This window comes from Rhagoletis pomonella, unplaced genomic scaffold, assembly GCF_013731165.1.
Source record: "Rhagoletis pomonella isolate Grant_MI unplaced genomic scaffold, Rhpom_1.0 Rhpom_scaffold_00007, whole genome shotgun sequence".
In the NCBI taxonomy this organism is placed as follows: domain Eukaryota; kingdom Metazoa; phylum Arthropoda; class Insecta; order Diptera; family Tephritidae; genus Rhagoletis; species Rhagoletis pomonella.
Window position 1 is genome coordinate 57,463,390 of NW_023458561.1, and position 17,228 is coordinate 57,480,617.

Consider the following 17,228-nt stretch of genomic DNA (forward strand, 5'->3'; position numbering starts at 1 on the left):
GGTTACCAAGATATACACATGTAACCATAAGTGGGCGTGGCTACGCCCATTTTCCAAAAAATTTATAATATTCTTATTTTTCGTCTGAAAATTATTATAAATATAAATTTGGAGTGAATTATCTTCAGTAGTTACTAAAATATCGCAGTTTTCGTATTTCTGGAAACTACCGTTATATGGGAACTGGCCGTGGTTACTGTCCGATTTCGCCCACTTTCAATACCAACCTACCTTGGATTAACGGAAACCTACATACCAAATTTTATTGAGATATCTCATTTTTGCTCGAGTTATCGTGTACACGGACGGACGGACAGACGGACAGACAGACATGGCTTAATCGATTTCTCTATTCATTCTGAGCATTTATGAATAGTCTATATCTATCTCGATTCGTTTTGGCTGTTACAAACAACCGTTATGTGAACAAAATTAATATACCCTTGTGCACCAGTGCGCTCGGGTATAAAAATATTCCGACGAATTGATAACATCGTCCTCTTTCTGCAGTCGGTTAAAAATTGGAGACAAACATAAAATTCAACAAAGCTTAAAAAAAGCAACATATGAAAAAAAAACTTACTCAGTGCGAGCGGGAAACTTAATTTTCGCACAGAAAAGTTGAAGAAAATTTTATGAATGAACTGACGAATGCGCGACGTGGTTAAAGCGTAGATAGGGGGGATGGCAAACAACGATATTTCAAATGTGAATATCTACTGCACACATAAATACATACATATTTGTATGAGTATAAGTGTTTGTATGTATAAAACAAACTGCATTAGGCATTTAAAATTAAAACTTTTGTAAAATCCATGAAAAATATGCACTTCTCTAAATGTGACGCTTGAGTGACGCATTTCAGTTTCTTTTGTAGGAGTTTATGTGTTATAAAAATGTATCTAAATAATTTGTGTATCTCTTAAATACATGTGTACATACCTACCTACCTACAAACATACATATAGTATGCATGTATGTATAAAAATGCGCACACGCCGGTGAAATGAAACAGTCAGACAATGTGAAAATAAAACTATGATTTAACCCTAAATCCCCAATAAATGTACATTCAGCCGCAATTAAATTCATATAAAAATGCATAAAAGTCTCCTTTAATGTCTAGGTATAATGAATGAAAAAGATTTTACACGGCGAAAATTACCCACATATGTAAATCAGGCAGATGTGCGTAAGTACGCGCCACGCACACAGTTGTGTGTAAGCAGATAAATTCATAGATACACACGACTGCACAGCTGCGTCGCAGTCAACAGTGCATCAGCGTCGACGTCAACGTCAACAGCGCGGCGACGTCGCTGCCAGTGCAGGTGTAGTGGTAGGTAACAGCGCGCGCTGCTTGCGTTTCTTCTATGCCTGCAGTTTCGTTGATCTCGCGCGACGCTCTCGTTTTTTTTGAGCAGCAATTCTTCGTAAATGCTCTCAATTTTTGAGTCTTGCGCATTCTTTATGAGCATTTCGCAAAAGGGGAAGTGGGCAATGCTCATACAAATTTACATATGTAGTACTATGTATATGCAAAGTGTATGAAAAATGTAAAATATGTATTTTAAAATGACTAAACCCATTAGTGGCTATGGAACACAAAACATTTAATTGTTTTCTGATGCCTTCGCTTTTCGTTACAATATCCGGTCGTTGAGTTTTGTGTGAGTGATTATGTGAATATACATACATATGTATGTATGTAGTTGCGAGCGTGTATGTAAGTGAATATGCATGTGGGAAGCAAAATTTTACCATATTTTAATTAGACAGTTAGAATGTCCAGAGGAAAAAAATAAAAAAAGAATAATAAAAAAGCGAACCAAGTTCATTGAACTTTGCTCCAAATACATACATACATATTTAGATACATATGGACAAATGTACATACATACATACATACTATGCACAGTTGTATATCGTAACTTTAATATAGAAAGGCCCTATCTCACATCGTCGCGGAAATACAAAAAGTCGTAATTAACTAAAAATCTAAAATTCACTTTGTGATTGATTGCGATGCATTTCATCGAATTTTAAATTCCTACATCGTTTGATGCAATAAAAAAATGTTTGTTAGTTACGGCTTTTTGCATTTCACCCACGATGAGAGATAGGGCCTTTCCATATTGAGGCAACCATATGTATGTAAATATGTTTGTGGTTGTTCGTATTCCCAGAGAGATACTTAAGAAGTTCATAATTTATTTCAAAAACACAGTGAAGACTTAACTCACATTCGGCATTGAAAATCGATAGCTAACTTCCGATTTTGAGTTAACTCGTCATTGTGAAAACTGACCTAAAAAATTTAAAATATTTAACTACACATATCTGAAATTTAAGAATGCTATTTTTTAATGTGAAAAAAGTTTCAAAACATCGGAATATCTATGTATACATATTTATGTACATTAGACTGCATCACCAAAAAAAATTGCGGTTTTTCCGCCGGGATTACAAAATTTGTTATATTTTAAGACGCCCACCAAAATATTTCGGAAAAATATTAAGATTTAAGCGAGCTGGACCGATTTGAAAATACCTCCAAAAATTAAGTTTTTTATGAATAAAAATAGTTTCTTAAAGAACGTTTTAAAAAAAGTACGCTCAGATGACAAAACGGATTTGGCTTAAAAAATCTGCATACAAAAATTGTAAAATCTTTTCAACTTAATAGTAATAATAAGATTTTTGATGTTGGTTTTTTTTATTTTTTTCAAAGATTGATTTACGAAAAACTTAAATAACTGGACCAAAACTAATCTGATTTAGACTTATGGGATCTCGGTAGAAAGGTATTTTTCCACTATTTTTATTTATGTGCAAAAAAGTCATTCGTGTCTCATTTATTTTTTTAAATACCAAAACATCTTAATTAAACTTTGAATAATGTTCGTTCATCCTACCTTTCTTTTTCATCCTTTGAATGAGCTTGTTAGCAAAGAAATAAAAAGAGAGTGAAAATACCATTCCACTGAACTTCTTAAGTCTTAATCGGAATCATCCCGCCGATCACCCCATGTGAAAATTATTTGAACTTACCTGACTTCTTAAGCTTTTGGTGAAAATAAGCTATAAGTGGAAGCTATCACAGAAGCCATGGTAGTCCGATTTTTCGTGAAATTACAACTTTTGTTAAAGTACCACAATTTCTATAAGACTTTCGAGCTTTAAGTTTTCCAACCAAAAGTCATAAAAAAAGGCAAACGGTAGCAATCACGTCCAGGGGAAAGTTTCCGCAAACGATATGGGAGCTGATGCAGCGAACGCTTCGAGAGGCATCCAGGTGGTCCAAACCGCTGTGCGAATCCTAAATTTCTTTCTAAGATAGTGAAGCTTATTAAATTTACTATCTTCCACGTATGAGATATTTTCCAACCAAATTAGTAGATTAGGAGCTAATCATTGATTCATCGACAATTTTGCATAATTAAAAAAAAATTAAAATAAAGAGTTTCTTTCGGTAAAAATATAAATACGAAAGAACCTGTTAACTTTTGGATACTTGCACGTCACAACATGATCTTTCATAAATACAATAAGGCCCTGCTCATCTAAATTGAATAATAAATGTATGTAGAAGTTATGAGCACTTAAGTAGTGACATACAAAGAGTTTCTATACAAATTTATGGAGTACACACCTTTTACTACAATTTCGAATCGCGATATCTTAGAAATTGAAATCCTTAGTAAGAAAAATGTTATAACAGTTTTTGTAGACAATTGTATGATCTACACTTTCGTCTCACCTATTTTTACGATAAACCGAACCATTTGGCGGAAAAATGCGAAAAAGCAGTTTATGTGACCTTTGACCTTGAATACATTTTTTTGCAGACGTGGGATCGATGGGTTACTTTTCGACTTTTCATTCATAATGGTGTTCGCAAGACTCATAACAATTTTCAGCTTTATGCGAATTTTTTTAAGCTTGCCCCTATTTATTGAGCTTAAGATTGACTGGGCACATATGTACATACAATTTTTACATACATACATAGTAGGATTAATTAATTTATTTTTAAAACGAAAAAAAAAAAATCGGTACGCCCCTACTCAATTCGTTTCACATCCATGAATGACATCGTAAAATTTCGCACAATTTGCTCATCTTTCTTACACTCGCTCTCTCTTCATAAACTTCGCTCAATTCAAATTGAGTTACTCTCCGGCCATTTGCTTTACACACTCTTTCTAGGTAGGTACATATTTACTCAGTTTAGTGCCGTATATGTATACGTTTATCACCCATCGTTGATTGCTTTCACTAAATATTTATTATTTTTTTTTTTTGCTGTTTTTGTTTTGTTTACTTTGACTTTTTCCCCATTTTATTTTTATCTACGTTTTATTTTTAGTTAAAGCTTAATTTGCAGCGTTTCTTTTTTGTTTTGGTCCGTCTTTTCGTTTTTTATTTATTTTGCTTTTGCAGCTTTGTTGATAAGACTTGCGGTTTATTATTAAGCAAAAATGTTTTTATGTTTTAATTTCAGTTTCGTTTGCTACTTTAAGTTATTTATTTGGTCAGGCCTTTTTATTTACTTGCGTTTCGTTATATTGATGAACTCTTTAAGTTGAAGGTCATTGCCTAGCCTAGCGAAAGTAAAGTCGCTTACAATCGCCTCTTTATTTGAAGGTTATGTTTTAAAAGTAGATTTGTATCAAATTTGTTAAAATAACAAAGTTATTTGTCCGTGCAATACACTAATACTATTATTCCAGGAAATTATCATTGAACTTTTCTCAAACAAAGCGAAATTACTCTTTTACCTAGAAGGTGTTGTGTTTAATGGTGGGTTAGGTTAGGTTATAGTGGTTGTCCCAGACAAGGTACGCACTTGGACAAATAGGAGATTGTCCCTTGTGATATCACGAAAACTGAAAGGAGACCAATTGTTCTAACGGCGATGCCCCACGAGCCTATTACGAAATTACGTGTGCAGCTGATTTTAACGCCAGGGAGCTTCTTCGGGGTTTACAGGAAGTGCGAGCCAAAACTCCCATCAACAGAGAGGCTTTGCAAGCATCTAACGCTCGCTGAGCTTTCATGTGGCCCAACCGTCCAAGAGTGAACGGAAGGAGAACAGAGGCGTCCCCAGATGTAGACCATCCGGTGATAACGTTTCTAGGGTGCCCATCCTTGCCAAGTCACCAGCCACGCAGTTTCCCGAATTGCCACTGGTCTAGCAGTCAAATGAGCCTGATTACAAAAACACCGCCACGCGATTGATAGGGTGGTCAGATATTCCCCGTTCAATTTTAAGCGCTCTACCATTTCCCTAATAGCCGCTTGACTATCCGAGTATATGCTAACCTCTCTAATGACGTCACACTCTTCTCCAGTAAGTCTGCCGCTACCTTGATGGCTGCTATTTCCGCCTAAAATGCACTACTGAAGTCCAGTAGCCTGAACACAGTTTTGATGAATAGATCCCGGCAAAAGACACCTCCACCAACCCCGCCTCCAAGTTTTTATCCATCCGTGAAGAAGTTCACTGTTCCTTTCCTCCAGTCCCCCCTTCAGGGAATGTAGGTAGAGGCTACTATTTCTGAGGCGGGGTAATCAGTGGCTTTTGGTGCCACACTAATACCGGTAAAGGCAGTTCACAGTACACGCTCTAGTCGTTTAGGGAGTGTAGCCTTCTCTAGCGTGTTCCACCGGGCAAGGCCTTCGTAGAACAAAGTAGGCTTAGGTATGGTTTCATAGAGCCAATGAATTACTTTACCTCACCCCTGTAGACGCATTTATTTTGCCCTTTCTTCCACAAGTTTGCATAATTTTTAACAACAGTTCCAACCAATGTATATCTCCAGAATAGCACCTAAATTTCTTACCTAGTTGGATAATCTTGTTGATACATGTTAGCAAATTTGATAGTCTTTACTAACACAAAAAGAAATTTAAGATTGGCCAACTACGTCAAAAGAAAATTGCGAGTGAGTGTGCTTTTTTCATACCTCAAAACCCGGAATTTTGACTATATCTCAAAAACTGTTCTAGTCTCTTACATTTTGATTTCGTTCGTAAGCCAATTGCGAAAGAAATAAAAATGGTTCATTGTTTGAAAAATACAATAAAATGTTTTATAGTTTTGACCAAAAAAACACGGAAAATGTTCTAATAGCTCAGCATTTTTTGATTCACATAAGTGTGATATGAGATAAGAATTTTAAGAAAGCTTGTGACTCTAAGAAAAAGGCTGAAATTTGTATGTTGAGAATCCCAAAATTGTGCCGAAAAGATGTTACTATAAGCATACTGTTTCAGGGAAAACAGTGTGGAAAAAAAATGGCAAAATTATTTTTTGTCCCGTAATTGGCTCTCATAAATATGGTCACCGTAATTATTGTTTTTCTTGTATGTTCTCTGCTCATACTACGGATGCGCTGCTTCTAATTCGACGCATCGAATAAATTCCGATGTATAATTTAATGCGATATTATTCGTGCCATCGATGTTTTTTTTTTTTTGATGTATCGAAAATCAGAACTTGCCAATTCTTTCACATACATACATATTTGTTTATCGACTCATAAGTATCAAATTTGTACAACTAACTTCTTTCGAAATATTTTACCAAAGGGGCACAATAAGAATTGCAAGCATATTTCGTTCATCAATTATTTAATTTATTTATTACACTGAACCTTATTAAAAAGGTTGTTTTCTTTAGTTAAATTAAATTTTTGTATGCTTTTATTAATTGAAACATCGCAAAACATCGAAGTATTTTTTACGTGCACATCCCTACCTCATATTAAATGTGCAACCTTGACCTATCCGAAATATCCAAATTTAAAGAAAAATATGTACTACATATGTATGTAAGTATACTTATAATACATAAATAAATACACACAGCACTGAACTTGACCTTGAGTTGCATTATAACAACGTCCTTGAACTTTTAGCAGCTCGATTGTGAAAAAATTAATTTCATTAAATGCAGCAAAGTTATTTTTAGGATTTAAAAACGCCAGACGGCTGTCGCGCGAAGTGAATGTATTTTTACAATGAACGCTAATGGTTTGGTGTGTTTATTATGCCAGCGAGTGGAGTGGTTGTTGTGTCTGTTGTTGAACTTTGGCGTAACATTGGGGCTATTGCTGTTACTGCCATGGCAAACAGTGGATGGGGGATAAAATAAAATCGTTGCCGGCACAGCGATTGCAGCGCTGCTATTAACATTGGCGTCTACTAACAGCGCCGGCGATTTCTCTTTGAATGTGTGTGTGTGTGAAAAAAATAGAGAAGAGAGGAAAAACATGCGCTGTTGAGCGTGTTTGCAGAGCGCGTTGAGAGCTAACTTGTGCAAAGCGAACACGTTGCTTGCAGATTTATTTGATGCGAACTCGAATTGACCGGCCCCTTCTAATACAAATTAACTTGACGCCCCTTTTTTATTTTCAATTTCATTTTGTTTTAAATCTATTTACTCGTACATAAATAATTGCCTTTACTGACTTGCATTTCGTTTTTTTTTTTTTCACTCGTTACAGCTACAACAAAAATGTCAACAACGCAGTGAAAACTTGAATTTGCATTCGTGTTAAATGTTAAAATAAAAAAAAAATAAAAAATAAACTGTAAAATGTAGAAGTTTGCAATTATTTTAAAAAATTCACACTCACCTAAAAATAACAAAATAAAGAAGAGTGCACAATATCTGCGAAAGTGTTAGCAAAGCGCATGGTAAATATAATTACGCACATTTGGCAACAAAAGGAAAAACCAGCAAGCAGGCAAATCAGGAAAATAACAAAATTAAATTTAAAAAAAAAACCCCTAAAACAAAATCATTACTTTTGGTGGTCAACATTCACATGTAAAAGTGGATAAAAAAATTGCGCACACAAAAATAATTTCTCTTAAAGAAACGTCGAGCGAAAAGCCTTCAAAATTAAACGCAACAATAAAAAGAAACCCCATAGCAATCATCCATCCAGTTTGATGAAAAACATGGACAAAAATTCCGGCGGCGACGGCAGCGATGGCAAATCGGGACTGGGTGGTGGCGGCAGTGGTAAGGCCGGCTCTAGCGCCAGTGGGAGCGGTGGAGCCGGTGTGCACGATCCCTCCGCATTGTTGGATGCCGCTTCGCTATTTGGTAAGTAATTGCACATACATACATACATACATACATATCTATTAAAGCAATTGTTTAGCACCATTATTTTTTTCGTTTTTTTTTTATCTACATACATAAAATTTCTCTTGTAACCTCACTTGCAGCTTACTGGGGCCGCGATCCAACAAGTGCCGCCGCAGCCGCTTCCAATCCGCTATTCAATTCGCAATTTAATGCTGCCGCAGCAGCCGGTCTGGGATTATTGCAGAATCCGGCTAGCGCAGCCAATGATCGCTATTCGATAGCAGCTGCTGCAGCAGCCGCTGCATCGCATCATCATCAGAACACCATGGCGGTGGCAGCATCTCAGGCAGCTAGTTTGGCTAGCCTGCATCCAGCAAGTGAGTTAAGCTGTAAGATCGTTGTAACTTAGTAGTGGGGAGATTGTGGGCGGGTAATTGGCGACTTTGATTATTTTATTTTTAATTTGTATGTTACTTTAATTGAATCGAATCCTAAAGTGCCGCTAACCGAAGTGTAGTTATGGGTGCCTTAGTGAATGAGCAAAGGCCATTGAGATACACGTGACTTATTTAGTTTTGTTTGGGCATGTTCAAATTATAGTTTCTTGAAATTCCAGTGGTGCATTCCATTATAGTTTTTCCAAATAATCTAGGAAACCAAAAATGCAACGCACGCCCGTGAAGAAAAAAAAAAATAAAAATAAAAATATTGGCCGATGTTACTTTGGTCAGGGTTTTGGGAAATCACGATTGAAGTTTGGAATGTAATTTCTCAAAAACGCGACGATAGGTTTTCTCCAAAGTCTTAAATAATTTTATTTTTATTGCTTATGGTTAATTATTTTTGAGTTTATGAAGGATTTTCTGTAGTAAACTTTCGTCGTAAGCGAGCGACACTTGTCAATAATTTTGCAGCCATTTTGCCGTATAATGTGATAACATTTTTTTTTCTAAGTTAACGATACTTTTTACTCAATATCTCGGAAACTGAAGGAGATCTCCAAAATGGTTGACGCCTTTCGAAAAATCTTGATTAATTTAGTATGACTACATTATTAATTCCAATCCTACTAAATTACCGATAAAATTGTTGAGCTCAAAAAGCTTGGCCTGGTCACACTGGTATCCAACTGTCAGACAACACATACAAACAAACATATTGAATTGTGTTCTTAATGTGCGCTGTATGGCGTGCCTCGCTCGTCTCTCTTCGTGGTGCGTTGGTTAGCGCTCTGCATTTGAAGGTGAAGAAGCGCGAGTTCGAGTCCCAGGGACCCTTATAAAAAACACAAGTTTTAAAAAAATTGAATTTGATGACATTTAATTTAGGGAGTGAAACAGCAAACGCATTTGCATTTCGATTAGATGTCGTTTGAAGAAAACGCTCCTAGAAAAAATAGCCAGTGCATAACTTTCCCATCTCAGAGAACCATTGCTTGTGCAAATGTGTGGTTCTAAAGTTTGGAAATGTGCATACAATATTTTTTGTTTGTTTTGTAGTTATATGAACAAATTATAGATGATTAAAATACATTTTTTTGAAAATTTGAAACTAAGCGTTTATTTTAAGATTTTTAATTTCAGTCTTTCTAGTTTAAGATTTTTAGCTAATTTTTTTTCTCAGTTAATTTTTATTTTGTGATTTTATTCCAATTAATAATTTTAAGTTTTTATATTGTCAGTCGTAATTTATTAAATAAATATAGTTTTTAAATAATTGAACATAATTAATTTACATATTTAAAAAAATATATATATATTTTATTCGAAAATTAAAAATATAAAATTTAATTGCAAAATATTTTTTTTTAAATAATGATAATTATTAATTTCTATTTTTATTTATTTCATTTTTTTTATATTTTTTAATTTATTTTATTTTCTTATTATTTATTTTTTTAAATTTAGTTTAGCTTTATCTTTATTTAGTTGTTTGAGGTTATTCCTAAAATCATATTGCTGTTAAAAACATAATTCTTAAGCTTTATTAACTTTCCCTCTTCTCTTTCTCCCTTTCCTTTCTTCGACAGGCTGGTGGTCTATGGCCCAACTGGCAGCTCAAGACTATTTCTCCCGCCTGCAAGCGTCCGGCCTTTCGCCATTTGCGCATCCCGATGTGATGGCGGCCTTTGGTCCAGCAGCACTGGGTCTGGGTGGGGCGACTGGCGCAGGCGGTACGGGTGTGAACAGCGGAGGAGGTAGCGTTGGTGGACTGGGAACCGGTGCAAGCGGTAGCAATATGGGCAGCGGTAGCAGTTCATCGTCAAGCAGCAAATCGAGCAAATCCCGCAAAGAGAAGCGACAACAACAGCAGCAGCAGCAACAACAACAACAGCAAAATTTAGCTGCAGCAGCGGCGGCGGCAGCAGCAGCAGCCGTTAGCGCTAACCCTGCTGCCGCCTTGGCTGGCATGCATGCCTTGAGTGCCGGCGGTTCGCTCAATCCCTCCTCAATGGGCATGGTGGGCAGTGGCAGCACAGGCAATACCACAGGTGTTGGCGGCAGCAGCGCCGGCAGTAGTTCGTCGTATAAAGTGAGTTCGTGTGTTGATGTGTGAAGTTTTGGTTTTAAAATCTTGTACTTTATTGTTAATGCATTTCCGATCTAACTAATTAAACTTGCAGTCAAGTTCAACCAGCTACAGCAAACCATCGGTGAGCCCGGTACTACCGCCGCCACCCGGTTCCGCATACGATCCCGTGCAATTGCATAAGGAACTAATGGCAATGCAAGCGGCAGCGGCATCTGGTGGCTCTTCCAGTTCCTCATCATCGAAGAAATCCTCATCACACCACCACACACAGTCACATCAGAGTAGCAGCAGCAGCGGCGGCGGCGGCGGCGGTGGGGGCGGCAGTAGCAGCAGTGGACTGGGTATGTCTAGTGGCGCTTCCGGCTCGCTTGGCATGGGCGGTGGCGGCGGCGGCGGCGGCGGCAGCAGCAGCAGCTCCAATAAAAACTCTTCAATGAGCAGCGTCAGCAATGCGGCAATGCATCATTTGAGCGCGCTGGGTGGCAACGTTGGCGGTGGTAGTTCAACAGCGCATCACATCAGTGCGTTAATGTCGCCGCACGGCTCGTTGGGCGCCAGCAGCAGTATTGGTAGTGGGGGCAGCAACATGGGTGATGCTAGAAGTAGTGCTGGCAGCAGTAGTTCAGCTTCGAGCAGCAAAGCAGAGCGTGACAAGAATAACGCGTCGTTAAATGCGCTCAGTTCGCTGTCGCAATTCGGTGCACTCGGCATGAGTCCGCAGCAGAGTATGCAAGCGGCAATGAATGCATTTGCTGCCTCCAATCCAGCAGCGGCAGCCGCAGCAGCAGCAGCAGCATCGGCAGCGGCTAGCGGAGGCAAAAGTGGCAAGGATTACATGTCATCGGGTATACTCAGGTGAGTGGGGGGAAAGTGATATGGAATGTCTTGAATTTTATATCATATGAAGGATGTTATATAAATTAATATGTATGCAGTGGTGCAGATAACAATTTGTATGGTGTGGTGCTTGCAAATATTTTTGGTTTTTTTGTACATATGTTTTTGGTTTCAAATTTTGAGTTCTAATTTTTAATTTTTATTTTTTTTTTGTATTTCTTTCTCGGCAATTCGTACGATTTTGTCCGCCACAAACCAATGAATTTGCTCACTTTTATACACTCAAAAAATTACACCTTGGTTTTGCGTAGTGCTGCACTGGAAGGAAAGTAAGAACCTTCATTTATTTAATAATACATACCATTTATCAATACTGTTGTTGTATACATGCATACATACATACATACACGTGCATTTCACACATATGTACACATATTTACGTTTGGTCAAAAAATGGTTTCTAAATTTGAATTTTTTATATGGAAAAATCAATTTTTAAACGCAGATTTCAGTCGGGATATTCATATCCATATGTAAATATGTACATGCATCTGTACCTTCATTCATACATATATACATACATACATACATTGTCTATGTCATTATTTAGAATAAAAGCTAGATGCTATTTATTAGAGCTGCATGCGTAACTCAATTTCCTAGGCTATTCTCGAATATTCAAAAGTCCCAAGTTGACCGAGCTTTGCTCGGAGTGCATATACTTTGTAAAGTTTTCAAGTTTTGGATATCAAATAATGGTCATTTGGATAGCTTTAAAAAATATTTTTGGAAAAAATTGAAAAAAAAAATTGGATTTCGATATCTATTAAGTAAATTTCTTACTTAAAAATTTAGGTGGCAACGCTATTTAGAAATACTTTGGAGTGAATAGTACATATCTTGAGCGTATATATACTGTGTATACATACAAAAAAATGCTGATTGAAATTAACAAAATAAATACATATTTGTAATACATAGAATCGTGGCAACCCTGTTCGAAAATATGTTCAGACCAAAGTTCTCAACAATACCTTTCATTTGATATCCATATTGCGATGTTTTAGATAAATTGTATAGAATCGAAAATAAGTGGCAACCTTACACTAATACCCTAAGGGATAACTCTTTGTTTATAAGGAAAGCTTTGATTAAGAACCTGCTCTTGGTAGCCATGTATAGTAATATTTTATTTTTTTTCAAACAAAAAATTGCGATTCAAAATTGGTGGCAACCCTATTAAAAATATTTCTGAATTAGGGATTTGTAACTAATTTCGAATAGGTGGCAACCTTATACGAGTCTTCTCGGAGATAATACCTATTCAGATAACCTTAAAATGCAAATCATTATCTGTGTACAAAATTTCATTAAAATCGTTAGAGCCGCAGAGTTTATGGGTAGTCCTAAACCGATGCAACTTGGGAGAACGAATATGGTCTACATCCAGACTCTCTAACATTATACCCTCCAAAACGCTTAAGTTTTTAAGGATTAGCGGAAGAGACGAAGCTAGGTCGCAGCGCTAGTATTCTTCCTCACTTAAACATTTCCTTCATCTCCTAAAATTGCTTATTTTATATATCGCTGTCTTCGCTATTCAATGCTTACACTCAGTGCCTTTCGCTTAGTTATAATTTATTTCATTTTAAGTTCGCATCATCTCATTTGCACCTGGAATGCAACTCTGTGTGTGTATTGAAAAGTTATAGTTGAACTTGAATTAAACTAATCTTTTATTTTCTCCCTCTCCCCTCTCTCTCTCCCTCTCTCCCACGCGCTCGTTCCCTCGCCATAGTGATCATCAATCTCTACTGGGTGTACGCCTGCCACCCGATACGGAAATCATCAAGTACACGTCGTCCATTGTGGGACCCAAAATACCCGGTACTACGTCACGTGGTCGCAAAAAGACTATTTCAGACGAACAACAACAGCAACAATTACTCGCACAACAACAACTTCAACAGCAACAACAATTGCAAAAACAAGAGCTCGACGCTACAACAAATGCACTTTCCTCTCTGCTTGCGATTCCAGGTCTTAGCCCGGCTAAGCGTGCCCGCCTCGAAATGGAGTACGCAGCAATGGCGGCGGCGGTGAATGTCGCTCAACAGCAACAACACCAACAGCAGGTGCAGGCCCAGCAGCAGCAGCAGCAGCAGCAACAGCAACAGCAACAACAACAGCAAGCACAGCAGCAAGCGCAGCAACAGCAGCAGGCACAGCAGCAGGCGCAACAGCAAGCGCAACAACAACAGCAACAGCAGCAAGCTCAACAACAGCTGCAAGCGCAGCATCAGCATGCTTTGAATATTGCAGCCGCCGGTGGTTTTGGCGGCATTGGTGTTGGCGGCGGAAATGCAACCACCGCCGCACAGGCGGCCGCTGCTGCAGCAGCCGCGGCAGCTGCGCTTGGGCAATTGAGCGGTCCAGCCGCGGCGGCGGCGCTAAGCGCCAGCGGTCTTGGTATGGGCGCGCCGATGAGTCTCTCCAGCCTCAGTGGTTTAGGTGCGCTTAGTGGTCTAGGCAGCGTTGGCGCGCTAAGCAGCACCGGTCGCCTAGATCCACATTCGATGGGCCCCACCTCACTAAGTGCTACGCCCAGCAATAGTCGCGACTCATCAACAGATCGCGTAGAAGTGATAAAGCTGCCGCCCACAATCACATCGAATGGCGCCTACAACTTATCGAATAAAAATAAAGACTTGCTCGATCTGACAGGCGACAATAGCAGTGGCGCTGGTGTGAATCTCAGCATGAAGTCATCCTCATCGGCCACAGCGACGGCAACCAGTGCTGCCGCCGCTGCGTCGGCGCTCATTGGCACAGCTGCCAATCCCATTATGATCGAGGACTACGATGCACCACTGAATTTGTCAATGAAACCCGCTGACAAGCAGCAAAGTGCCGCAGCCAGCATGTCGTCATCAATGGTTGGTGGTAGCAGTGACTACAGCAGCCCGGTTAACATGGGCGGTACCGTGGCGGTGCCCTCCGGTAGTGGCGGATCGAATAGTTTGCAAAGTTTAACTTCGATAACAGCAGCGCTGGGTGGCGGCAGCAGTACGCCGCTGCCAGGCAGTGGTGGTGCTGGCAGTAGTGGTGGCAATGCAGGTAGCAGCAGCTCAGCCGGTTCCAGTGGTGGTGGCAGCGGTGGTGAACGCTCGGGGCAACAGCCATTCAAAGAGGGACGGCCGCGTAATTTAGGGCGCGGCGTGTCTAAGCCGAAAAAGAATACAGTAGCCTCGTTGCTGGCACAATCGCGTGCAGTCGGTATAAAACCGATGCTGGCCACTCAGCAGTTGCTTCAGCAAGGCGCTGATTTGGTAAGTGAAAATGATGATACTGCTTAGTGAAGTGGCAAAAAGTTTACAGAGTAGTTATTCCATCTTTGATGTTTATTTTTAGGAAAAAATACGTCAGGCGCTCAATGAGGCGAACGCACAACTCGACCTTTCCACAGACTCTGAAAGCGTTGCGGCCGAAAGCGGTCTCTCCGAGTCCGAGAGTGAAGATGCAAACATTCTAAATGTGACCGAGCTGCGCGTGCCACTAGACTTGGGTTGGAAGCGTGAGACGGTCATACGTGGACTCACCAAAGTAGGCCAAATACGTGGCGAGGTAGTTTATTATGCGCCCGGCAGCACAATAGCGCTCAAGAACATTGGGCAAGTGATCTCTGTGAGTTTGTAGACAACTTTTTTCCAACTTTTATGCTATGCCACATGCATTGTTGAGTATGATAATTAAAATTTGAATGTTTACCTTTGCAGCATTTAGAGAAGAATCCATCGAAGTTGACGCGCGACAATTTCAGCTTCTCATCGCGCGCTATAGTCGGTTCATTTTTACAACCTGCACCGCCGCCGTACGCCAACGATGGCGAATACATACGCATGACCGATGAAGATGTGGCTAAGCGCTTGGAGGATCTAAAAATTTTTACGCGCCAAACTTTAAATGTGGAACAACGCATTGAAATCGCTAAGCAACAGCAAGCCATACGCGATGCAAAAAAGCAGCAAAAAGAAGAGATGGCACGCAACAAAGAAAAAGCACGGCAGGAAAAAAACGAGAAGCTTGAGCAGCAACGAAAAGAAAAGGAGTTAAAAAACCAGCAAATGATTGAGGTGAGTAGGTAGGGGTGGTGTTTAGCGAATTGTGTAAGGGCGTATGAGGCAGGGTAGTGCATAACACGCATTTGACAGGATAGATTTTCGAAAAGCATGGAGGTTAAAGAAAAAGGGGAACAGCTTATTATAAATTTTTACTTAACACTACCCTTTTTTCTTTTGCAGGCGCGCAAGAAGCGTCAAGAAGAACTAGAACGCATCAAACAAGAGGAGCTGCTCAAGAAACAACAGGTAAATTGATTTAAATATTTTCCATTTTCAAGTGTTTAATTTTGCGCATTTTTGCAATTTTAATAAACAAAATAAAAATATTTTATTATAAATTTAACAAATTGAAATTGAATATTAATTATGCAATTTTCATTTGTTTATTTTATTCTTTTAGGAAAAAGAAAAGAAACGTCAAGAAGCTATTTTAGCTAAAGAACAGGTATTAGCTGAGTACATACCTTTTCTCTACGCTTAGTAGTGTAGTTAGTAGTTTTTTTTTTAAATATTATTTACAAAATTTGACCGCACAAAATTTCAATTTATATTACTTTATTGTTTTTTTTTTTTGTTTAAAAGAATAGCAGTGGGATCTTGAAATCCGCTGAGATCTGTGCTTTCTAAAAGTTGTTATTTTATAAAAGAAGCGTCTAAAAATATGCAACGAATATATTGCGCTTTGTGGCTCAAACTCATACTTACAAAAAGTTTGCATACTTTTAGGCATACCTTAGCTACTTTCAGCATCTTACTGCAGCTTGTACTTCGCACTGTCCGATAGTGTTAAACATTTTATTTTTTTAGCCGTTGTTTTCTTGAAATTATGTACACTTCGTTAGTTACATACACACATACATCTGTATAGAAAAAAGTAAAATAATTTCCAGTCTAAACTTTGCTTTTTACACATCAGTTTTTAGTCCTTTTCCTTAATTAGTTTGCCCTTAGTTCTAGTATTTTATATTTTACAACACATACATACATATTTACGCACCTAAAGTTTAAATAAATTTTTTTTCTATTTTCAAAATTTCACCTGTAGGAACTCCAAAAACAGAAAGAAGCATTACTTGCCGCCGAAATGGTGAGTAAAAAATTGTTTTCGGAAACTTTTACCAACACAAATTATACTTTTTGCCATACCATTTGCAGGAACGTGAACGCCGCCGTCAACATATGGCACTTGTGCGCCAGCTGGAGGCGCGCCGCAAATTTGTAGAGCGCGAAAAGAAGAAACATCAAATGATTTTAGATCGTCTGATATTGCGTGAGAAGCGTTTAGCAATTAAAAAGCGAGATTCAGACATTTTGGCACAATTAAGGTGAGGTGCTGTCATAAAAATTTACAATCAAACCAAGCATGGAATAAAGCAGGCGAAGAAAGCGAAGACGACTTCTGCACAAAATCAATTCATTTTCTTAACGCTCGTTTTATACTCTCTCTTCCACACAGAAAACCACAGGAAGACTCTGAAGTTGCACATCCTCATGAGTTACCAGAATTGGAACGCATCGGTGGCAATCGTTTGCCGGGTCAAGCTATGGCCGATTTACTGATGGTATTCGAGTTCTTGCATAACTTTGGTGAAACCTTAGGATTTGGTGAGTACCATAGCAATTAAACTCTT

At 38.6% G+C, this 17,228-nt stretch overlaps 1 protein-coding gene across 1 annotated transcript in view; it reads left to right on the plus strand.

Annotated features, from left to right (window-relative positions):
• The window catches only part of LOC118743163, an 87,085-nt gene that overhangs the window by 53,757 nt on the left and 16,100 nt on the right, over window positions 1-17,228 (plus strand). The window contains exons 2-15 of the mRNA XM_036475695.1: window positions 7,515-8,122; window positions 8,248-8,484; window positions 10,137-10,639; window positions 10,731-11,494; window positions 11,788-11,805; window positions 13,275-13,710; window positions 13,744-14,805; window positions 14,888-15,160; window positions 15,253-15,609; window positions 15,778-15,843; window positions 15,998-16,042; window positions 16,643-16,684; window positions 16,753-16,922; window positions 17,054-17,202. Of these exons, the coding sequence (XP_036331588.1) occupies window positions 7,966-8,122; window positions 8,248-8,484; window positions 10,137-10,639; window positions 10,731-11,494; window positions 11,788-11,805; window positions 13,275-13,710; window positions 13,744-14,805; window positions 14,888-15,160; window positions 15,253-15,609; window positions 15,778-15,843; window positions 15,998-16,042; window positions 16,643-16,684; window positions 16,753-16,922; window positions 17,054-17,202 (4,279 nt within the window). The 5' untranslated portion in view covers window positions 7,515-7,965. The remainder of the gene's footprint in view (window positions 1-7,514; window positions 8,123-8,247; window positions 8,485-10,136; window positions 10,640-10,730; window positions 11,495-11,787; window positions 11,806-13,274; window positions 13,711-13,743; window positions 14,806-14,887; window positions 15,161-15,252; window positions 15,610-15,777; window positions 15,844-15,997; window positions 16,043-16,642; window positions 16,685-16,752; window positions 16,923-17,053; window positions 17,203-17,228) is intronic.